The following is a 25111-nucleotide window of genomic DNA, read 5'->3' as shown; positions in this document are numbered from 1 at the left end:
TTACATAGTACTGACAGGTACATCCCTAGTAAAAGGGCAAGCCTCGAGGACATTTACATTTCCCATTTCGACTAAAATAAAACAGGCGTTAATACTGAGTTTTTTGGTCAAATACACATAACCATTTCTATCCATTGCTAGGTTATTTAATACTAGAGGCAATGGATTGACAAAAACTTGGTTTTTCCTTGCATGCTTGAGTCCGTCCTTGGCCATTTTACGAGCCACCTTGTTCCCTTCCCAAAAATTATGGGTGATCTTCGGGTGTTTTAGCTGGTGCATTAACCACCTACAATCAGTGATAATAGACGTGTAAGACATAGCATCTGAGTAAAAAACTTTAATGAGCTCCGCTGCATCTGTTTCCACAATTAGTGGTGAGAAATCATAATTGAGCGCTATTGAAAGACCTAATTTTAATGCTTCTAGTTCTGATTGGAGAGGGGAAGACGATGGCTTGGAGTGTTGGAAACCCAATAGCCAGTCTCCTCTATCATTTCTAAAAACACCTCCCATCCCTCACTTGGGTTGAGAAATTGTGACATAGCCCCGCCGACACAAATTCCAAATCATGATATTTTATGCACTTGTTTTCTCTTCTTTTTTTTTAATAAAAAATTGTCCTAGAGGCAGATTGGAAAATAGTTTTTTTTTATTACCAAAATCAGAATTCAAATTTCCGATATAACTCATATATTCTTAGAGATTAGTTTGAAATGAATTATTGGTATATGATGATGATAATGATTACAGTTAAAGATAAATATTGCTACTCATTTAACTTTAATTAGCCTCTTCATATCTAGTTGATCAATTATGTGGAATAGGTATATGAACTCTTTAATTACTGTTTACATAAGGCAAATTTTTATTATTCAGATAATTTATCTGAATAATTGATGGGGCACGGCGGAATTTGGACAAAATGAATGAAACGGGAAAAATCCAATTTTATGGTACCGTGGAGTAGGACGGCTTATCGGGTGGTTATTTATTCTTAAATATTTGACTTATCGGTTATCGGTTTTTAAATGTATTAATCTGCTAGTCACCCGATAAAATATCGGGCGAATTTGGTATCGACTTAGCTCTTATCGGGCGGTTATCGAGCGGTTTATCAGCCTAATTTTTTACTCATCTTTGCCTCGTGCTTACGCAGTACATTTCATGCTTCTTGCAATTAATATTTCATCACAGAAAAAAGAATGCTAATAGTACTCAGCAGTTATTAATATTCATGTTTCCGGTCAAAATCTGAGATGAGTAAGAAAATTGATAGAATATTTTAAGTGTCAGTTATCCCGAAGAAAAATATTTGTTCTTGGCAAATTAATAAACATATGGAGTATTAGGTAGACTAAGGCCAGCTGCTAGCACGCCTCTTGCAGGATTTTTAGGGAATATAGTGTATGTAACACATTTTGCATAAGTCTGACAATTGTTGTGGTGCTAGATCTACATAGTTAATTTAATATCTTAAACCCAAAATCAATACTTTAAGATATTTCCAACTTAGACTTCTTTATCTCATGAAATATCCAACAACCAACTCCACAATTATTGAAGCTTTAACAGGCTAATTTATGTGTTAAAAATAACATCACATGACAACTACATCGAACTAGAAATCAAACAGGGCTCTCTTAAGTTATATATATCATTTGGTTATTCAAGCCTTTTCATTTTTTGGTATTCACAGTTAAAGCCTAAATTTTTCAAACCATGAGAAATGTTTAAACAGTCTGTTTAGATTTCTATCGTTTGCCAAAAACGGTCTGTTTATATATATATTCTTAGCGGGTTAACGGATTATATGTTAAGAAAATTGAATAATTCGCCCCTAAACCGATAACCGTTAATGAAAAAAATTTCAATCCGTTCCTTGTCCGTTAAACCGTTAACCCGATACCAATAAGCCATTATGTAACACTCCTCAAATTATAAAAGTTTCGAAACACGCTAACAATAGAACTAAATATATATATAATTGGATATACAATTAGGAAAATATTAATAGTTTTAATATTATTAATTATTGAAAGTGGATACCATTAAATATTTGTTAAGTCCAAAAAAAAAAGATTGAATAAAAAAAAACAAAGTGACGTAAGAATTGGGCTTAAAGCCCATTGAGTGGATCTGCCTATTGTAGGAAAAATAAGAAGGCTTAAAGCCTTAAGCCTTGGGAAAGAGGGGTTACATGGAACTAGAGCAAAGGACTTCTGTGCACAGAACAAAAACAGAACACGTCCTAGCAGGTACTCACGCGGGCAAATAAAAAATTTTAAGGTTCTTACCAATCACTAATTCTTGAACTCAGGTACATAGAATTTTCTATTCTCAATTATCCTAATAGTAGTAGGTAAGAATAGAATAGTTAAATTCCTTCTCCCTCTATATCAACAACAAATTTCACGTTTAGGTGTGAAACTTTAAAACTGATTAAAATGCATTGGTTGTTGTAGAATCGATTGTTTGACTGGTGTCAATTGGACTGGGGTCTACGTATTGACTCGAGAAGTTTTGAGGTGAGTTGATATAACCATCTACTAAAGTGGTTTAACTCACAAAACCACGCACACAAGGTGTTTGATGAATTGCATAAAAGAGTTAATATCTACTTAATGGGAGTAGTAAGTACATATTAGCTTAGAATTATTTTCTAGCTAAAGTTTAGATGATTATTTGGATATATGTGCATAAATTTCAGATTTTTATGTTATTCTTATATGCCATTTTCATGTTGAAAATTCATGAAGGATCAAGAACCTTTATAAATACTTTTGAATGTTTATTTCATTCTTTTGTCATGCCTTACATTTAAGGATACCAGTATGAGTATGTATAAAAGATTTAGACTTGAAAAGTCACAAGAATAAGTTTTAGAAAGAAAAGATTTTTGGGGAGTATCCTTTATTCTGAGAAGGGGTCATCGTCCAGGCCTAGGGTCCTGACCAAGCGTTGACTTCCTGAAACTACTTGTGCCAAAGTAGGGAGCACACGAGCCGAGGGTCTCGTTGCTGAGAACTTACTTAGCCATGCTAAGGTATGAGACATGAGCGCTGAGAACCATCAAGCGAGTGGCACCTCGTGGATTGGGCCTATTCGATCAGGTTGGGATCGAACCCGTGCTGATCACACGGTGACTGAGACAGAATTAAGTCAGGATAGTTGGAACTCCCAAAGTATAAAGTAAAGTATTTTTTTATAAGAATGAAAAAGAAAAGAATTTCTTTTAAAATATTCATAAACTGCTATTATGCAATTATTTAGAATTATTCTTATAAGCTTTATGTTTTACATGCATTTAGAACATTTGCTCATAATGTATATGTTATTAAAATTTTTCCCCCGTTGTTGAGACTTACTGAGTACAATGGATAGTACTGACGTTCTCTTTTAGGAACATACGTTGGTCTGCGGTACAACGTAGGAACCGGATTTGCAGGCGAGCAGACTACGAGTTATGACTTCCTTCTCTTCTAGTGCTATTGGTGAGCTCTGCTTCTGTTCGTTGAGTATTCCTTAGAGTCATTTTTATTTAGTTATTTCTTTGTTACTTAGAGAACTGACCAGGAAATCTCATGTCCGAGCAGTGCGTCAGTTATCAGTAGAGGCTTCATAGACATAGTCGTTGAGTTAAGATTCAGATATTTTTGATAATAACTTAGCAGCATTTTATTGGTTACTATGAATAAAGTTTTGAAGTGGGCTTATTTTAGATATTTAAATTATTTAAAAGTGTTTGGTTACAGTTGTGCCTTGTGGCATATAAAGTTTGAGGTTTGAGGTTATAATACATTTGATAAGCAGAGGTGGTCCGCTCGGTCATGTTTAGTGATCGAGTGCCGGTTCCGGCTTATTCAAAAAATGGGTCGTGACAAATTTGGTATCAGAGCCTCAGGTTTATGGAGTCCTAGGGGTCTATGAAGCCGTGTTAGTAGAGTCTTGTTTATGTGTGTGAAGCGCGCCATACTTATAAACAAGAGGCTACAAGCATTTAGGAAAAGTCACTTTTTTTCATACTTTAGATTGTGCAGTAGAGCCTACCTCTAAAGAATTATCTAATTTATTCGTTTCTCCAAAACTCGCAGAAATGACTCGTGCTCGCAACTCTAACAACGACACTCAGGATGCTGCTCAAGAAACTATCGCTACTATTGTGGCTCAAGGTAGAACTAAGAGGGCTTCGACTTTGAAAAGGAGGGGAAAATCCACAAAGGGAGTCCAAGTACCCCGGGTTGAACGAGAAGAAGGGGTGGAGCATGATGATCCAGTACCTCGGGATCCAGTACCACCCCCAACAGAATCCCCAGCAGGAAACAATAAAATTCCCCGGCACCGGGAAACAGAAGGTTGCAACAAGAGGTCACAGTACAAACTCAAGTACATGTGTCAAAAGAAGAAAAGCACCGGAAGAAATGCAAGCAGACAAGGAAGCAAGGCAACAAAAACAAATTGTACTCTAGCCTAGCTTCTTGTTTTCTTTTAAGCATGGTGTAACAAGGAGATCGGTAAGCAGTGGTAATAGCATGCAACAACAGTAACAATGCAGTCCCACGGTAGTCCCAGCTACCAAAATTTCCCGAACTACATTGACCTGATTCCTGTTTAGCCCAGGATATGTAGGAAACCTTTGAAGCAAAGGTTCGGTCAAATCTTTTTCAAAAAATGCTTCAACGGAGTACTCGGATGGGCAAAAATCGCTCGCTTTATCTTTGCACGAAAACCCTTCGTGTCTCCGGGCAAAGAGGGGCAGCTGTAAGCACGTGATTTTTGCCCTATATGAGAATTACTCCCAAAAAATTCAAAAATAAAATGATTTTTCTTTGGTGTACAATTTTGTGATATTTTGAAGAATTATTTGTATTTGTCTGTGCGTGTTTATTCGCTAAATTAATAAAAAATACAAAAATATGTCGCATTTTGCATGTAGGATTTAATTCTACAATTGTTAGTAATTAAAATTGTTTTACAAAAACTAAAAATTACAAAAATAGGCATCGTTTGCATTTTTAGCATTTAATGTCCAAATATACAATTTTATGCTTAATTAATACTTAATTGTGCGTTAATTGTTATTGGGAGTTAATTTGCGCCTTTATAACTTAATTTAGTTCTTAATAATAGTTTAAGTATTTTTATAATTTAGTTTTAGAAAAATAAAAGAAGAAAAGAGAGCGAAAATATAAAGAAAGTCGGAATTGGGCCTCTTCTTCAATTTCAAGCTATAGGCCCAAAAAATGGCCCAATCTTCCCTACGACCCAGTCCATTTCGAACTGGGTCGACCCAGTCCATTAACCCAACACCCCTTCTTCATTTTTGTCCAACACAAAACAAAACCAAAAAAATAAAAAAATAAAAAGTGAATTATCACTATTAATAGTTTTATTTTTTGTTTTTTTATATATATAAAAAAATCCGAAAATATTTTATTTTATTTATTATTTTTATTTTAAAAAAAATATATATATATATATATATAGTAATTTCGGAAATGATTTTAAAAAAATAAAAAATAAAAAAATAAAAAATGTAAAAGAATGTAGAAAATTTAAAAAAAAGTAAAAAGTTTTAAAAAATTTAAAAGTAAAAGAAGGTTGGAATTAAAAAATAAATATAAAGATATCTGAAAATTTAAAAAATTTAAAGTAATTGAAAGTAGCATTTTTAAAAGAAAAAGAAAAGATAGTGGTTTATTTTTTAAAGAAAAGTTAAATAAAGTGAGATTCTCTTTTAAAAAAATAAAAAGTGGGATTTTAAATAAGATAAAGTAATTAAAGTTGGAATTTTAAAAATAAAAGTAAATAAAGGTGGGATTTCTTTTTCTAAAAAAATAAAAGCAATTTGTAAGTGGGATTTCTTTTAATTAAAAAAATAATAAAATAATAAAAAACAAATCTGAAAATTTCGAAAATTTTGCTATAAATAGAAGAGAAAATTTAGGAAGAAGGGTGGAAAAAAAGAGAGGAAAAACTAGATAGAGAGAAGAAAAAAAGAGGGGGCGGAGTGAGAAGTATACACCCGATATACATTCTGGATACACTGAATATACAGGGGCAGAATTCATTTTGGAGAGTTTTGAAGTTGAAAAAGAATAGTTACTGCTTCATTGCCTCGCTTAAGATCTGAAATAGTCAGAACCTTCCTACCTTTTACTTCTTCACTATACTTGGAGTCGTTTATAGTCTCCTGGGTTTTCTGCTATTCCTACTGTACTGGTTTGCGATGTTGCTGAATCTGCTGTTGCTGTGTTATTACTGCTGCTGACTTCTCCTTCTTTTGTTCTTGTACTGCTGTTTCCAGGTACACATTTGTACAATCTCGGCTTGAAGCAAAAAATGAAATATTAATCAGGCTTTGTTCCTGTTGAATTCCTCCTGTTTAGATTTGTGGTTGAATATAATTTTTCTTTCTTCGTATAAAGATGTAGTTGAATGATTAATGAATAATGAGGTTGCATATGTATACTTTCTTCATCTAATAATGTTAGTTTAAATTACGGAGAATAATTAATCTGTTTTGATATTATGGTCAATCTCATGTTCTAGTATTATTGAATAACAGAATATAAAATGAAAGCAGTTTTTCTTTGTACAAACTCGATCGCAATTTTCCATTCGCATTAGCCGTAAACTAATAACTAATAAGTTACGTTTTTCAGCATGTAAATAATTAAGAGATTTTCTTTTATTTTAGAGACGAACTTAATAGAAAATATAGTCATTGTAGGTTTATCCTTTAAAAATAAAAATGAGACGAGCCTCGCCAAATAAAACGTATAGATTGCGGGGCCCTCACAAAATGTATGGTTTAATTAGAATTCGGAAGGACCGTTTAGCGAATTTCACGGTCTTCCCCAAAATAATAACGCGATAGTCTCTTTAGGCGCGTGTTTAATATTTTACTTTCTTAAGCCTGGGTGTGCATTTCATGCGACCCGAATCCAAATCCCAAAACATCAAATAAAACGTGTTCCGGATTGTGGGTGCATTTCATGTAACGCAGTCCAAAGACGTGTTTTAAGCGATGTTCATATTTCTTTTAAAAACAATAATAATAAAGCGGTTAAAAGATAAAATTTGCACATAAGTTCATATTTGTATAAAATCAGATAATCAAGCCGAATATAACAGTTGAGCGACCGTGCTAGAACCACGGAACTCGGGAATGCCTAACACCTTCTCCCGGGTTAACAGAATTCCTTATCCGGATTTCTGGTATGCAGACTGTAATATGGAGTCATTCTTTTCCTCGATTCGGGATTAAAATTGGTGACTTGGGACACCCTAAATCTCCCAAGTGGCGACTCTGAAATAAATAAACCAATCCCGTCTCGATTGTCCTTTAATTGGAAAAACTCCCACGCACCCTCGCGGGTGCGGAAAAAGGAGGTGTGACAGCTCTGGCGACTCTACTGGGGAAGAAACCCAGAACCACTGGTTCAGGGTTCAAGAATTCGAGCTTAAAATAATTGTTATAGTTGGCTTTATTTATTATCTGATTTTTTTTACATGATATATGCCCAATGTGCTAAATGACACTTTTACCGCTTTAATATTATTTGAATTATGAATATATACAACTGCTACGAAACCCCCTTCTTTCTGAGTCTTCTAAATTTATGGTGCACACGTGCGCGTGGCCCACCTTTCTGTTAAAGTCATACCAAATAAGACGAAGTTGGGACAAGTAACTAGGCCGGGTAGACTTTCGTGCTCCCGGTACGTTGCCCCCGCTTCGGCTCAAACTGTCCGTTTGGGTAAGCCAGGGCTAGATCAATATGCCTCAGGTTTTTTCACTTAGAATAACTCAGCTTCATGCCGGATCCCTAGTAGGAGCGATTGTTTGCATCACGTGCATTTGACTTTGGAGACTCAACACAGGGGTTGGGTCTGTCTAGGACAGGTGTACCAAAAAAAATGACCATCCTGATGCATCTTACTTGCTGCTACTTGCGCATTTATTTGATCCGGATTTGTGTGTTGACTGACTTTTGAATATCATGAATAATATTTTAAAATTGAAAAAAAAAGAAATAGCGGTTAGGGAATTGACTGTTTATTTTTGAAAAAAACCAATGCCCAAATACTGGCAAAACTCTGCCGAAATTTTGAGAAAATAAAAAAAAAAAAATTTTATTAGTTTGTTTTATTAAAACCAAAGAAAAAATAGAAAAAAAATCGTTGTTCTGTCTTATTTTTCAAAATAAAATAAAATATATATATATAAAGGAAAATAGTTTGTCTTCCCCTGAAAATGACAATGAAAAAGAGTCTTACTTTTTAAATAGTTTTTTTTATTCGTTTCTGAAAAATTCAAAATAATAAAATAAAAAGAGTCGCGTTGAAAGTGGTTTTATTATTTGTTGCAAATATATATATATATATATATATATATATATATATATATATATATATATATATATATAAATCCAAAAAAATTTCTTTATTTCCAAAAATGTATATATATCTTTATTTGTTGCAAAAATATTTGTCCTACCAAAAAGTCTAGAAAAGTTTTTTTTTAGACTCCCAATTTTCAAAACAAAAAATCCAAAAATATTTTCCATTATTGACTTCTTTAAGAAAGTCTTTTTAATTATTAAAAAAGAAAATATATATATATATATATATATATATATAATAAAATAAAACAAATTCGAAAATATTTTCCTTCTTCTTTAAAAATTGAAAAGAAAATTCAAAATTCAAAAAAAAAATATTTTTTTTAGAAAGCATTTCATTTATTAAAGGTAAAATTTCAAAAAAAAAAATATATTTTCTTTCTTCTTAGAATAAGAAAGAACAAAAAAAAAATCTTCCTTTTACTTTTGAAATTCTCAAAGTTCAAATCAAAAGAAAAGGAATTCTTAGAAGTCTTTCTTTCAAAAAAAAAATCAATCAAAAATTCAAAAAAAATATACATACTTCATTTCTTCTTTCAAAGCAGTTCTTTTACAAATTCAAAATAATAATAATTTAAAATTAGTTTACTTACTTTATTCACGACCTGCCCGAACTACGCGGGTTTGATTCTCACCGGATGTGAGATACGTAGGCAACCCTCATCGGGTCCAACCCCCATTTTTTGCTAAAATAGCCAAAAACCAATAAATAAATAAAAAACATGTCAAAATTTTAATTTTTTTTTTCATAAAAGTCGGGCAGTGTCCAGCCTCCACTTTTTACTAAAACAAAATAGCCAAAAAAAAAAAAAAATATGTCAAATTTTAATTTTGTCATAAAGAACTCGGGTGACGCTGTTTTATCAAGACATAGTCGAATGTTCCCGAAAGGGACGCCGGAAGGCTGACTTTGCATAAACAGCCACCTTTGGGTCCTTTTTTAAAATTTGGTCCGTTGACCCACACAGCCTTAAAAAATCTTCGTCCCCGAGGCGCTGAAGGGCCGTGTTGCAACACCTGGTTTTTATTGTAATTTGAAAAAAAAAACAAAGAGTCAACGGTCAGGTGAATACCGTTTAGATTTTTGGTCAAAATAAGCCGAGCCAGCTTCGGCCGCGTCTTAAACCATTCTTGCCGAAATAGTCTCAGAGTATCTTTCAGTTGTCGAAAGGCTATTTTCATAAAAGACGGACAAGTGTGTAAAGTGTCATAAAATAATCCTCTCCGGCCTCAAAATTTGGACGGGGCCACATTTGCAAAAATAACCGTTTGGTTGCATTTGTCAAACGGAGAAAGGAAGTTGGCCGTTTGTTTTGGAGTTTGTAAAACTTTTGATTATAATATGTGGGTCGTTTGATTTTCAAGTTTGTAGGTCATTTTTAAACCTTTGAAACCCAATATGAAAATTGAAAAAAAAATGATTAGTATTGCTTATCTTTTATTGGTCCGAACTACGCAAGGTCTGATTCATGCGGGGTCATGATACGTAGGCAATCTCTATAAGATTCGACCACCACTGAAAATGAAAAAAAAAGGAAGAAAGAAAAATAAAAGAAAGCGCAAGTGCATCGCATTTCTGATAGAACAGTTTAATTGCTTAGGTGCATTGCATCTCTAATATATGATTATCTGTCAAATGCCCTGACACTAACATCATGGCTTCCCTTTGCTGTGTTCATATATAGAAAAGTGGTTGGTTGTGGTAACTCCTCCCCGCAAAGCAAATGACACAGAACCTCAGAACAGGATGGGTCGGTACTGATGACCGACAACAATTGGTCGAACAGAACAACGGGTTGGTAGAAGAAGTGAAAATGCTGAGACAACATGTGGCAGACATGTATCAAGCATGGATAACTGGGAAAGCACCACCCCCACCACCGCCAAGCTTTTCAAACTCTGGCATTACCCATCCCCCATACTCTCCATCCCAACCCACTTATGACAGCTTTCCTAGCTACCCGAGTAGCTCCATCACTCGTCCACGCTACTCCCCTTCCCAATGCTACTTCTCTCCACGAGGTTCCCAAAGATGGGCTTCACTTTCCAAATACCCAGCTCCACAGAAGGCCTATCCACCCTCACAAGCCTACCGGAAGCCCCCTGGATCAGGTTTCCGGCCCAATCAAGCATTTAGGAACGAAAGGTTGCTCAAACGAGGAAAGGCTCTCACCCCTATCGGAGTATCTTATGCAAGTCTGTTTGAAAGGCTAAAGCATGCTGGCTTGATTGAGCCGCTCCCCGCATATACTCCAGATCCACATGCAAGAAACTTTGATCCGGCAGCGCAATGCGCGTACCACTCCAATGTCATAGGGCACAACATTGAGAGTTGTCGTAATTTGAAAAGGGAAGTAGAGAAAATGATCCAAGAAGGGCGGATTGTGATCGATGACAGTAACATGGAGCACTCAAACCCTATCGAGAACTTGTTGACGGAGGTTGATGATATGGAAGCTGATAATGGTCTTGATAATACTAATGCAAAGCTTAGTGGCTAAGATGCCAATTTTGATAAAATGGGAGGACGCTCTGTTCCTTGGTTAGCAAGAGAGAAGCTGTTGGTGGTTTATTTTGTTGTCATTTCTGTTATCCGGATTATTCTTAGGGTTGTAATCCGAATATTGTCTTGTGTCAAACCTTCTTATCTTTCCATTTTTGTCGTATCAGTTTGTTTAAGTCTCGTTGATGTTGTGTTAAGATTTTATTCTGGTTGTTTTGTTTGTTTTTCTAACCATTTCGCCGGAAGTTTAATACAAAAGCCGGTCTTTTATTATTTCCAGTCATCTTTTTATTTAGTCCTTTTGTCATTTTCGTTCAATGCCGATTCTAGGGACATGACATGCGCACACAGTTTGGGCCTAGTCTATAAAGTTAATCATAAAACCCTGGGAAGGTGATCAAAGCATTTAAAGGAAATAAGAACGGTTTGAGATTATTTGAATCCCGAGTCATGTGAAACCGGGGCAAGTAAAACATAAAGAAAACCGTTAAATGCAAGATTCGCCGAATTGGCATGAGGGTCGTGCATGAGAGTGAGAGTGTCGCCCAACAGTGCTTTAGAAATGACAAATGAAAAAGCAAGTGTTTAACATAATTGTCAAGTCCAGCACCATCGGAAGAGGCTATAAATCTATGTTCAATTGTGTTGTTTGCACTTGGCATGTTTTAAAGACTGGAATGACGAAGGCATTTTATTCTTGCTACCTAAACACTTTATCCTTCGTTACCCCTTTTGAGCCTTATTTTATTTTCTTTCATACCCCTCGTTCGGAATCAATAGCAACGACTAGGAAATACGAGCCTAGAAGGTAAAAAAAAAAATCAAAAAAAAAATGAAAAAGAAAAAAAAACGAAAAAAAAAATGATGATAACAATAAAATAAAAAAAAAGTCAAATGAAATGAAAGGAATTGGGAACTACGTGTGACTTGATTCCTCAAAGAGGATACGTAGGCGCCTCACGGCTCGGTCATAGGGAGCACAGTGTGCATAGTGTGCATGGTGTGCATGGTGTAATAAAAAGAGAAAAAAATATATATAATAAATAAATAATCCCCAAGCAAGAAACTGGGGCAAGGGTTGCGCTTGTTATAAACAAATATGATTTCGAAGGTTGTAATTTTGAACCCCAAATTGATTTGTTTTTGAGCCTTTAATACCCTTTCTTTCTAAGCCTATCCAAAAAACCCACATTACGGTCCAAAGAAAGACCTTCTGATCAGTCTGCAAAAGATGCCAAGTCAGACAAATGAGAATCTTACCAGCGAACATAACATTCTGTTCCACAGCAGAAAGGACTCTAATCTCCAGCAGAGAGAGTCATACCGGCAACACTCCAAATCCCCAGCTAGAAAGTGATATAAATGAGAGAGTCTTATCGGTGAAAATCTTCACGGACACCATAAGGCGATGAAAGCTGAGAGAAAAACCCAAAATGAGAGAGGCTTGATAGTGAAAACCCTTCGGGCACTACAAGTCGAATAAGATTGGGAATCAGATGGGGAATAGTCAAGGGAAGACCTTGAAAGACGATTGATGACGAAGGATAGGCCACATATGCATGTCATGACCATTAGAGTCAGTGTTTTCATTTGATAGGTTTTTATTTATAGTTTCTTTTGTTAAAGAGTCATTTTTTCCTTTGTCTTTTATTCTGTTCCCTTTTATCTTTTCCTTTCATAGCAATTTCCCCAGTAGAGTCTGTTTGGTCAAGACCAGTGGGAAATGACTTCAAAGTAGACCATCAGCTTTCCAAGGTAAGATCTGACTAGTACATCCAAGTGATATAGTCAGGAAGGAACAAGCGCGAGGCCAGTGTCAAGAAAGATATCCCCAGCAAAAGGATTGACGAGTGTCAAGAGGGATATCCTTGCCGAAATCAAAGGTTATTAAACCTCAAGACCAGAGCCCGTGGACAAAACAAGAAAAACAATAAGCATGATTTGGGAAATTCATGCGAGACTAAAAGGTCGGGAAAATGCAAGTTTCCGAGCCATGCCACGAAAGAAGAGGGATATCCCCAGCAGAAAAGGATTATCCCCAGCAAAGAATATCATCCCCAACAAGTTGTGGAACGCAGAGCAAGGAAGGGAAAAGGGAAAACCATCCCAGTGGGAGTATCACAACCAACCACCGCGTTTTAAACTAACAAATTTTGTTTAAATTGAAACAGGTAAAGGAAGTGGCATTGATGACAGAAATACAGGCCATAAGGGAGACTGTCAAACTGGGGCAGAAAATTTTCCTTTCATTTGGAAATTTTTCTGGAAGTCAGATACCCATTCAGGGTAAAATGAATATAGCACCAGTCTCAAGGGAAGTGGTCTTTGAACCAGTTTTACCCCCAGCATAACAAGTTTTAATAAAAGAAGTTGTTCCCCAACAGACAGAACAAAGGGATGACATTTGTGCTCATAAGAGAAAAAACCATTATCATCCCCAGCAGCTTCCAGAAGAATGATGCATCAATTTGAAGGGATAAAATTCTCCAGCAGCATTATCCTCAACAACGTTATCCCAAGAAGATAACACTTTTATCCCCAGCAGTGTTGAGAGAAAATAAATTCTGAAAAAAAATTGAATTTGAAGGAGGGGAAGAAAGGAGACTCCCACAGTGGTATTATCCCCAGCAAGCAAGAACAAAGCAGAGCGGAGGATAAAAAATTGAAGAAGAAGTCAGGCGTCCACCTGGAGAATGAGGATGAAAAATTGAAGAAGAAATCAGGCGTCCACCTGGAGAACAAGGAAAAGAAATGGAAGTATTAGTAGTCAGGCGTCCACCTGGAGAACAAGGAAGAACAGTTGAAGTATCAGCAATCAGGCATCCACCTAGAGAACAAGGAAGAACAGTTGAAATATCAGAAGTCAGGCGTCCACCTGGAGAACAAGGAAAAGCACCAAAACTGGGGCAGAAGATTTTCTGCCATTGTCGAAAATTTTCTCGGAAGAACGAGGAAATCAATTCAAGTTTTAAGAGATAGCAAGACAACACGATTCGAAGAAAAACAGTCGGAGGTAAGACAATTCCAAGATTTTGAAAATGGGATCATCCGCCCTCGAATAGGATATTTTGGGTTCATCCGCCCTCGAATAGGATATTTTGGGTTCATCCGCCCTCGAATAGGATATTTTGGGTTCATCCACCCTCGAACAAGATATTTTGGGTTCATCCGCCCTCGAACAGGATATTTTGGGTTCATCCGCCCTCGAACAGGATATTTGGGTTCATCCGCCCTCGAATAGGATATTTTGGGTTCATCCGCCCTCGAATAGGATATTTTGGGTTCATCCGCCCTCGAATAGGATATTTTGGGTTCATCCGCCCTCGAATAGGATATTTGGGTTCATCCGCCCTCGAATAGGATATTTTGGGATCATCCGCCCTCGAATAGGATATTCTGGGTTCATCCGCCCTCGAATAGGATATTCTGGGTTCATCCGCCCTCGAATAGGATATTCTGGGTTCATCCGCCCTCGAATAGGATATTTTGGGTTCATCCGCCCTCGAATAGGATATATTGGGTTCATCCGCCCTCGAATAGGATATTTTGGGTTCATCCGCCCTCGAATAGGATATTTTGGGTTCATCCGCCCTCGAATAGGATATTCTGGGTTCATCCGCCCTCGAATAGGATATTCTGGGTTCATCCGCCCTCGAATAGGATATTTTGGGTTCATCCGCCCTCGAATAGGATATTTTGGGTTCATCCGCCCTCGAATAGGATATTTTGGGTTCATCCGCCCTCGAATAGGATATTTGGGTTCATCCGCCCTCGAATAGGATATTTTGGGTTCATCCGCCCTCGAATAGGATATTTTGGGTTCATCCGCCCTCGAATAGGATATTTTGGGTTCATCCGCCCTCGAATAGGATATTTTGGGTTCATCCGCCCTCGAATAAGATATTTGGGTTCATCCGCCCTCGAATAGGATATTTGGGTTCATCCGCCCTCGAATAGGATATTTGGGTTCATCCGCCCTCGAATAGGATATTTGGGTTCATCCGCCCTCGAACAGGATATTTTGGGTTCATCCGCCCTCGAACAGGATATTTTGGGTTCATCCGCCCTCGAAGAGGATATTTGGGTTCATCCGCCCTCGAATAGGATATTTTGGGTTCATCCGCCCTCGAATAGGATATATGGGTTCATCCACCCTCGAATAGGATATTTTGGGTTCATCCGCCCTCGAATAGGATATTTTGGGTTCATCCGCCCTCGAATAGGATATTTTGGGTTCATCCGCCCTCGAATAGGATATTTTGGGTTCATCCGCCCTCGAATAGGATATTTGGGTTCATCCGCCCTCGAATAGGATATTTTGGGTTCATCCGCCCTCGAATAGGATATTTCGGGTTCATCCGCCCTCGAATAGGATTTTATTTTTTAAAGTTGTTGAAATCAGGAGCCCCCTCTGAAGAACAGAATGGCGATGTATTGGTTGAAGAGAGGAATGACATTCATTTTTAAAGTTGTTGTTGAAGTTGGGAGCCCGCCCATAGAACAGAGGCATACATTTCAGTCTTTAATTTTCAAGCATTGAACTTGGGAGCCCGCCCAGATAACAGAGGCATACATTTCAAGTCTTTAATTTTCAAGTATTAAAATTGGGAGCCCGCCCAGATAACAGAGGCATACATTTCAAAATCAAGTCAGAGGACAATAAAACAGAGGGTTACAATAGGAATCCCCAGCAGGAAACAATAAAATTCCCCGGCACCGGGAAACAGAAGGTTGCAACAAGAGGTCACAGTACAAACTCAAGTACATGTGTCAAAAGAAGTAAAGCACCGAAAGAAATGCAAGCAGACAAGGAAGCAAGGCAACAAAAACAAATTGTACTCTAGCCTAGCTTCTTGTTTTTTTTAAGCACGGTGTAACAAGGAGATCGGTAAGCAGTAGTAATAACATGCAACAACAGTAACATTGCAGTCCAACGGTAGTCCCAGCTACCAAAATTTCTCGAACTACATTGACCTGATTCCTGTTTAGCCCAGGATATGTAGGAAACCTTTGAAGCAAAGGTTCGGTCAAATCTTTTTCAAAAAATGCTTCAACGGAGTACTCGGATGGGCAAAAATCGCTCGCTTTATCTTTGCACGAAAACCCTTCGTGTCTCCGGGCAAAGAGGGGCAGCTGTAAGCACGTGATTTTTGCCCTATATGAGAATTACTCCCAAAAAATTCAAAAATAAAATGATTTTTCTTTGGTGTACAATTTTGTGATATTTTGAAGAATTATTTGTATTTGTCTGTGCGTGTTTATTCGCTAAATTAATAAAAAATACAAAAATATGTCGCATTTTGCATGTAGGATTTAATTCTACAATTGTTAGTAATTAAAATTGTTTTACAAAAACTAAAAATTACAAAAATAGGCATCGTTTGCATTTTTAGCATTTAATGTCCAAATATACAATTTTATGCTTAATTAATACTTAATTGTGCGTTAATTGTTATTGGGAGTTAATTTGCGCCTTTATAACTTAATTTAGTTCTTAATAATAGTTTAAGTATTTTTATAATTTAGTTTTAGAAAAATAAAAGAAGAAAAGAGAGCGAAAATATAAAGAAAGTCGGAATTGGGCCTCTTCTTCAATTTCAAGCTATAGGCCCAAAAAATGGCCCAATCTTCCCTACGACCCAGTCCATTTCGAACTGGGTCGACCCAGTCCATTAACCCAACACCCCTTCTTCATTTTTGTCCAACACAAAACAAAACCAAAAAAAATAAAAAAATAAAAAGTGAATTATCACTATTAATAGTTTTATTTTTTGTTTTTTTATATATATAAAAAAATCCGAAAATATTTTATTTTATTTATTATTTTTATTTTAAAAAATATATATATATATATATATATATATAGTAATTTCGGAAATGATTTTAAAAAAATAAAAAATAAAAAAATAAAAAAATGTAAAAGAATGTAGAAAATTTAAAAAAAAAAGTAAAAAGTTTTAAAAAATTTAAAAGTAAAAGAAGGTTGGAATTAAAAAATAAATATAAAGATATCTGAAAATTTAAAAAATTTAAAGTAATTGAAAGTAGCATTTTTAAAAGAAAAAGAAAAGATAGTGGTTTATTTTTTAAAGAAAAGTTAAATAAAGTGAGATTCTCTTTTAAAAAAATAAAAAGTGGGATTTTAAATAAGATAAAGTAATTAAAGTTGGAATTTTAAAAATAAAAGTAAATAAAGGTGGGATTTCTTTTTCTAAAAAAATAAAAGCAATTTGTAAGTGGGATTTCTTTTAATTAAAAAAATAATAAAATAATAAAAAACAAATCTGAAAATTTCGAAAATTTTGCTATAAATAGAAGAGAAAATTTAGGAAGAAGTGTGGAAAAAAAGAGAGGAAAAACTAGATAGAGAGAAGAAAAAAAGAGGGGGCGGAGTGAGAAGTATACACCCGATATACATTCTGGATACACTGAATATACAGGGGCAGAATTCATTTTGGAGAGTTTTGAAGTTGAAAAAGAATAGTTACTGCTTCATTGCCTCGCTTAAGATCTGAAATAGTCAGAACCTTCCTACCTTTTACTTCTTCACTATACTTGGAGTCGTTTATAGTCTCCTGGGTTTTCTGCTATTCCTACTGTACTGGTTTGCGATGTTGCTGAATCTGCTGTTGCTGTGTTATTACTGCTGCTGACTTCTCCTTCTTTTGTTCTTGTACTGCTGTTTCCAGGTACACATTTGTACAATCTCGGCTTGAAGCAAAAAATGAAATATTAATCAGGCTTTGTTCCTGTTGAATTCCTCCTGTTTAGATTTGTGGTTGAATATAATTTTTCTTTCTTCGTATAAAGATGTAGTTGAATGATTAATGAATAATGAGGTTGCATATGTATACTTTCTTCATCTAATAATGTTAGTTTAAATTACGGAGAATAATTAATCTGTTTTGATATTATGGTCAATCTCATGTTCTAGTATTATTGAATAACAGAATATAAAATGAAAGCAGTTTTTCTTTGTACAAACTCGATCGCAATTTTCCATTCGCATTAGCCGTAAACTAATAACTAATAAGTTACGTTTTTCAGCATGTAAATAATTAAGAGATTTTCTTTTATTTTAGAGACGAACTTAATAGAAAATATAGTCATTGTAGGTTTATCCTTTAAAAATAAAAATGAGACGAGCCTCGCCAAATAAAACGTATAGATTGCGGGGCCCTCACAAAATGTATGGTTTAATTAGAATTCGGAAGGACCGTTTAGCGAATTTCACGGTCTTCCCCAAAATAATAACGCGATAGTCTCTTTAGGCGCGTGTTTAATATTTTACTTTCTTAAGCCTGGGTGTGCATTTCATGCGACCCGAATCCAAATCCCAAAACATCAAATAAAACGTGTTCCGGATTGTGGGTGCATTTCATGTAACGCAGTCCAAAGACGTGTTTTAAGCGATGTTCATATTTCTTTTAAAAACAATAATAATAAAGCGGTTAAAAGATAAAATTTGCACATAAGTTCATATTTGTATAAAATCAGATAATCAAGCCGAATATAACAGTTGAGCGACCGTGCTAGAACCACGGAACTCGGGAATGCCTAACACCTTCTCCCGGGTTAACAGAATTCCTTATCCGGATTTCTGGTACGCAGACTGTAATATGGAGTCATTCTTTTCCTCGATTCGGGATTAAAATTGGTGACTTGGGACACCCTAAATCTCCCAAGTGGCGACTTTGAAATAAATAAACCAATCCCGTCTCGATTGTCCTTTAATTGGAAAAACTCCCACGCACCCTCGCGGGTGCGGAAAAAGGAGGTGTGACACTTAACACATTAAGGATACGACATCAGCTACAACAGTAGGGATAGAAGCCTCCTCATATGTTGTGGGATTTGTCAAGCACTTAGAGAAAGACAGACAACTAAGGAGAGAAGAAAAAGAGCATAACAAGAAAGCTCGGACAACGGGCAGGTTTAATGGTACATCCAGCGGAGGTGGAAGGGATTCCTCTAATAAGGAGTCATTAGCACCAGCTCAGTTCAGTCATCAGTCAGATGGTGGGTCTTTCTTCAGACGTACTCAGAGTTATGGAAATCAGTCTCGCCAGAATCAGAATTTTAGGACATCATCCTCACATAGACCAGAGTCATGCTGAGCAACATTCACACCAGCAAAGTCTTTGTGGAATATGTAAGCGGCAATATTCAGGTCAGTGCAAGCTCGGGTTTCATGATTGCTACCATTTTGGAGACATTGGTCATATAAAGGCCAACTGCCCAAAGTTGCAATGTAATTTCAGTGGTGGATCAACTCGTCCTTCTAGTTCCTCAGCTACTGCAGTTGCACCCCCCCAGGCTCGTGGTTCTCATAATTAGACCGGGCATGGAGCAGGTAGAGGTGCAGACCGAGTTACTCGGGGAGGGGGACAACCCCGTTTGTTTGCTACACTTGATCGCCAGAGTGCAAAAGCATTCACAGAAGTTATTACAAGTATACTTTTAGTCTGCTCACATAATGCTTATGCCATAATGGATCCAGGTTCAACGTTTTCATATGTGACTCCATACTTTGCAATTAACCTCGGACTAGAACCTGAACAACTTAGTGAGCCATTCCTAGTATCTACTCCAGTTGGCGAGTCAGTGAAGTCACCAGAGTCTATAGAGGTTGTATAGTTTCAGTCCTAGGTCGCAACACCAAAGCCAATCTCATAGAGTTAGAAATGGTGGATTTTGATGTGATCATGGGTATGGATTGGTTGTCTTCCTGCTATGCCATGTTAGATTGTCATGCCAAGATAGTCAGGTTCCAATTTCCAAATGAAGAAGTCTTAGAGTGGAAGGGTAGTTCAGCATCGCTTGTAGGTAAGTTTATTTCTTATCTTAAGGCACAACGAATGATCGGTAAGGGGTGTCTCGCCTATTTGGCTCACATTATTAATCCAGAATCAGAACCACCAGCTCTTCAGTCAGTGCCAATTGTTCGAGAATTTCCAGAAGTTTTTCCCAGATGACTTTCCCGGACTTCCTCCCGAAAGAATCATAGACTTCGGCATTGATCTCATGCCAGGCACTCAGCCCATATCCATACCTCCTTATAGGATGGCTCCAGCAGAACTTAATGAGTTGAGAGAAAAATTGAAAGACCTTCTTAATAAGGGCTTCATCAGGCCGAGTGTTTCACCGTGGGGTGCCCGGTCCTGTTTGTCAAGAAGAAAGACGGGTCTCTCAGAATTTGTGTCGACTATCGGCAGTTGAATAAAGTTGCCACTAAGAACAAGTACCCACTACCAAGAATTGATGATTTATTTGATAAACTTCAGGGTGCAAAGTACTTTTCAAAAATAGACTTGAGGTTGGGTTACCATCAGTTGAGAATCAGAGAAGAAGATATATCTAAAACAGCCTTTAGGACTCGCTACGGGCACTATGAATTTCTAGTAATATCCTTCGGGTTGACAAATGCTCCAGCTGCATTTATGGACCTCATGAATAGAGTTTTCAAGTCATTCCTATATACCTTTATTATCGTGTTTATAGACGATATTTTAGTATACTCTAAGAGCAAGGAAGAACATGCAGAACACATTAGAATAGCCTTGCAGACCTTGAAGGAGAATAAGCTTTATGCCAAGTTTTCAAAATGTGATTTCTGGTTGCAGTCAGTAGCATTCTTAGGCCATGTGGTATCTAGTGAAGGAATAAAAATAGACCCACAGATGACAAAAGCAGTCAAGAACTGGCCTAGGCCCACAACGCCAACCGAAATTAGGAGTTTCTTGGGGTTAGCTGGCTACTATATAAGGTTTGTAGAGGGGTTTTCCTCACTTGCAACTCCATTAACTAAGTTGTCTCAGAAAGCAGTTAAGTTCCAATGGTCAGACACTTGTGAGCAGAGTTTTCAAGAGTTAAAGAAGAGGTTGACCACTGCACCTGTGCTATCCTTGCCGACAGGTTCGGGTGGTTCACAGTGTATTGTGATGCCTCCAGAGTGGGCCTTGGTTGTGTTCTTATGCAAAATGGAAAAGTTATTGCTTATGCTTCCAGGCAGTTAAAGAATCATGAAAAGAACTACCCCACACACGACTTGGAGCTTGCAGCAGTGGTGTTTGCATTAAAAATATGGCGACACTACCTTTATGGCGAGCATTCTGAAGTGTTTACGGATCACAAAAGCCTCCAGTACATTTTCAAGCAAAAAGAACTAAATTTGAGACAGAGAAGGTGGCTCGAGCTATTGAAAGATTATGACATCAATATCCTTTATCACCCGGGCAAAGCTAATGTGGTAGCAGATACACTTAGTAGGAAGTCAATGGGTGTCTTGGCCCATCTTGCAGTACAAATGCGATCTTTGGGTCGAGAAATTCAAAAACTAGCAAATGATGGAATTAGATTGGATGAGACCGAAGAAGGAGATATAACTGCTTATGCCTTAGCGCAATCCTCCCTTGTTGCGCATGTTAAGGCTAAGCAAGACGAAGATCCGTACTTAGTGAAATTAAAAGAAGGAGTCAGAAGCAAAGAAATCACTGCTTTCGCTCTAGGAAATGACGAAGTTTTGAAGTTGAATGATCGGTTATGTGTGCCTGATGTAGATGGTCTTAGGAAGGCCATAATGGAGGAATCTCACAGTTCGAGGTACTCTATCCACCCAGGTGCTACCAAAATGTATCTAGATTTGAAAGAGTTGTATTGGTGGAAAGTCATGAAGAACAAGTAGCAAATCATGTGGCTAAATGTTTAAATTGCCAGCAAGTCAAAGCCGAGCATCAGAGGCCTGGTGGCCTAGCTCAAGATATAGAGATACCACAGTGGAAGTGGGAGATAATTAATATGGATTTCGTAGTAGGTCTACCTCGCACATACCGTAAACATAATTCAATTTGGGTTATTGTAGACCGACTGACAAAGTCCGCGCATTTCCTACCAGTAAAGAAGACAGATTCCGCAGAGCAGTATGCGCAGTTGTACATCAAAGAAATAGTCCGATTTCATGGTACTCCAGTTTCAATCATATCTGACAGAGGCCCTCAGTTCATAGTGCATTTTTGGCAGGCATTTTAGAAAAGATTAGGTACCAAGGTCAATTTAAGCACCGCTTTTCATCCACAGACCGGTGGCCAGGCAGAAAGGACCATTCAGACTCTCGAAGATATGTTGCGTGCGTGTGTTATAGATTTTGGAGGTAATTGGGATGATCACTTGCCACTTATAGAATTTGCTTACAATAACAGCTATCAGGCCAGCATTAGTATGGCTCCTTATGAAGGTTGTATGGGCGGAGATATAGGTCTCCAGTGGGTTGGTTTGAACCAGCAGAGGTGCCATTGATTGGTCCAGAGTATGTTTGTGAGGCCTTGGAGAAAGTTCAACTAATTAGAGAAAGACTTAAAGCGGCTCAGAGTAGTCAAAAGTCTTATTCTGACAAGAGGCATCGTGAGTTAGAGTTCATAGTTGGTGATAAGGTGTTTTTGAAAGTTTCACCAATGAAAGGAGTTATGAGGTTTGGTAAGAAAGGGAAACATATCCCTAGATTTATCGGACTTTATGAAATTCTAGAAAAGAAAGGAAACGTGGATTATAAGCTAGTGCTACCCATTGAGTTGTCCTCTGTTCATCCTGTCTTTCATGTGTCTATGCTTAGAAAGTACATTCATGATGAGTCGCATATAATACCTGCCGATACCATAGAAATTAAAGAAGGTTTGACTTATGAAGAGGTACCTATAGAAATCTTCGATAGACAAGTAAGAAAGTTGAGAACAAAAGATATAGCATCGGTAAAAGTTTTGTGGAGTAATCATGATTCAAAAGAAGCTATGTGGGAGGTCGAGGAAGATACGAGGAAAAAGTATCCTTATTTATTTGAGTAACAAAGTAGGTGAACCTAAGTTTAGTTTTACATTTATATTTTAATTAATTAAATACAAGTTAGCAAGTATTTCTGTCCTTCCAAGATTATATTTAGTTGTTGTAGTAATTTAGTTTATGTCGTAGTATGTTTAATTCATTAAAGTGATTTACTTGTGCTAAAGTTGTTGTGCTTTAGATTCTTGTTAGTTATTGCGGTACCTCCTTGCCAGAGTATGAGTAATTAATTTATGAGCTGTGTATGGTGCCTATGAATGGCCTGTTATGGTATATTTGGTTGTTGTTGGTGTAGTTGTGGTATTTGTTAAATGGAATTTTTTTTGGATAGTCCAATTTACAAGGGAAATTCTGCCGAATTTTTTGAAAATTTAGGGAGTTGCCAAAATGTTGAGTCCCTTGGAAAAGTGAGAAGTGCTAAGAAAACTTAAGAGGATCAAGGACCTAAGGGATGATTGTTAGCTTAAGAATAAAGCCTTAGCAACATTCGAGGACGAATGTAAGGAGGGAAGATTGTAAGACTCCTCAAATATAAAAGTTTCGAGACACGCTAACTATAGAACTAAATTATTACTATTTTTATTATTTTTATCTTGCCTATAGTAAAATATATATATCTATAGTGAAATATATATATATATATATATATATAATTGGATATACAATTAGAAAAATATTAATAGTTTTAATATTATTAATTATTGAAAGTGGGTACCATTAAATATTTGTTAAGTCCAAAAAAAAAAAGATTGAATAAAAAAACAAAGTGACGTAAGAATTGGGCTTAAAACCCATTGAGTGGATCTGCCTATTGTAGGGAAAATAAGAAGGCTTAAAGCCTTAAGCCTTGGGAAAGAGGGGTTACAGGGAACTAGAGCAAAGGACTTCTGTGCACAAAACAAAAACAGAACACGTCCTAGCAGGTACTCACGCGGGCAAATAAAATTTTAAGGTTCTTACCAATCACTAATTCTTGAACTCAGGTACATGGACTTTCCTATTCTCAATTATCCTAAAGTAGTAGTAGGTAAGAATAGAATAGTTAATTTCCTTCTCTCTCTATATCAACAACAAATTTCACGTTTAGGTGTGAAACTTTAAAACTGATTAAAATGCATTGGTTGATGTAGAATCGATTGTTTGACTGGTGTCAATTAGACTGGGGTCTACGTATTGGCTCGAGAAGTTTTGAGGTGAGTTGATATAACTCTCTACTAAAGTGGTTTAACTCACAAAAGCACGCACACAAGGTGTTTGATGAATTGCATAAAAGAGTTAATATATACTTAATGGGAGTAGTAAGTACATATTAGTTTAGAATTATTTTCTAGCTAAAGTTTAGATGATTATTTGGATATATGTGCATAAATTTCAGATTTTTAAGTTATTCTTATATGCCATTTCCATGTTGAAAATTCATGAAGGATCAAGAACCTTTATAAATACTTTTGAATGTTTATTTCATTCTTTTGTCATGCCTTATATTTAAGGATACCAGTATGAGTATGTATAAAAGATTTTGACATGAAAAATCACAAGAAGAAGTTTTAGAAAGAAAAGATTTTTGGGGAGTATCCTTTATTCTGAGAAGGGGTCATCGTCCAGGCCTAGGGTCCTAACCAAGGCGTTGACTTCCTGAAACTACTTGTGCCAAAGTAGGGAGCACACGAGCCGAGGGTCTCGTTGCTGAGAACTTACTTAGCCATGCTAAGGTATGAGACATGAGCGCTGAGAACCATCAAGCGAGTGGCACCTCGTGGATTGGGCCTATTCGATCAGGTTGGGATCGAACCCGTGCTGATCACACGGTGACTGAGACAGAATTAAGTCAGGATAGTTGGAACTCCCAAAGTATAAAGTAAAGTATTTTTTTATAAGAATGAAAAAGAAAAGAATTTCTTTTAAAATATTCATAAACTGCTATTATGCAATTATTTAGAATTATTCTTATAAGCTTTATGTTTTACATGCATTTAGAACATTTGCTCATAATGTATATGTTATTAAAATTTTGCCCCCGTTGTTGAGACTTACTGAGTACAATGGATAGTACTGACGTTCTCTTTTAGGAACATACGTTGGTCTGCGGTACAACGTAGGAACCGGATTTGCAGGCGAGCAGACTACGAGTTATGACTTCCTTCTCTTCTAGTGCTATTGGTGAGCTCTGCTTCTGTTCGTTGAGTATTCCTTAGAGTCATTTTTATTTAGTTATTTCTTTGTTACTTAGAGAACTGACCAGGAAATCTCATGTCCGAGCAGTGCGTCAGTTATCAGTAGAGGCTTCATAGACATAGTCGTTGAGTTAAGATTCAGATATTTTTGATAATAACTTAGCAGCATTTTATTGGTTACTATGAATAAAGTT

General features: G+C 36.6%; 2 protein-coding genes across 2 annotated transcripts; one reads left to right on the top strand and one right to left on the bottom strand.

Moving 5' to 3' along the window:
• On the bottom strand, positions 1-516 carry LOC138880054 (uncharacterized). Its single transcript, XM_070159705.1, has one exon. The coding sequence runs from the start codon at positions 514-516 to the stop codon at positions 1-3; it is 516 nt and encodes a 171-aa protein (XP_070015806.1).
• Positions 517-4096: 3580 nt separating this feature from the next.
• Positions 4097-22748, top strand: LOC138880053 (uncharacterized). The gene is made up of 5 exons (XM_070159704.1): positions 4097-4355; positions 19412-19539; positions 20043-20558; positions 21341-21513; positions 22145-22748. Exons 1-5 carry the CDS (start codon positions 4097-4099, stop codon positions 22746-22748), a joined length of 1680 nt encoding a protein of 559 aa, XP_070015805.1.
• The last annotated feature ends 2363 nt before the right edge of the window (positions 22749-25111 follow it).

The sequence above is a fragment of the Nicotiana sylvestris genome, chromosome 10, assembly GCF_000393655.2.
Source record: "Nicotiana sylvestris chromosome 10, ASM39365v2, whole genome shotgun sequence".
Lineage (NCBI taxonomy): Eukaryota > Viridiplantae > Streptophyta > Magnoliopsida > Solanales > Solanaceae > Nicotiana > Nicotiana sylvestris.
This window is presented reverse-complemented; position numbering and strand designations above follow the sequence as displayed.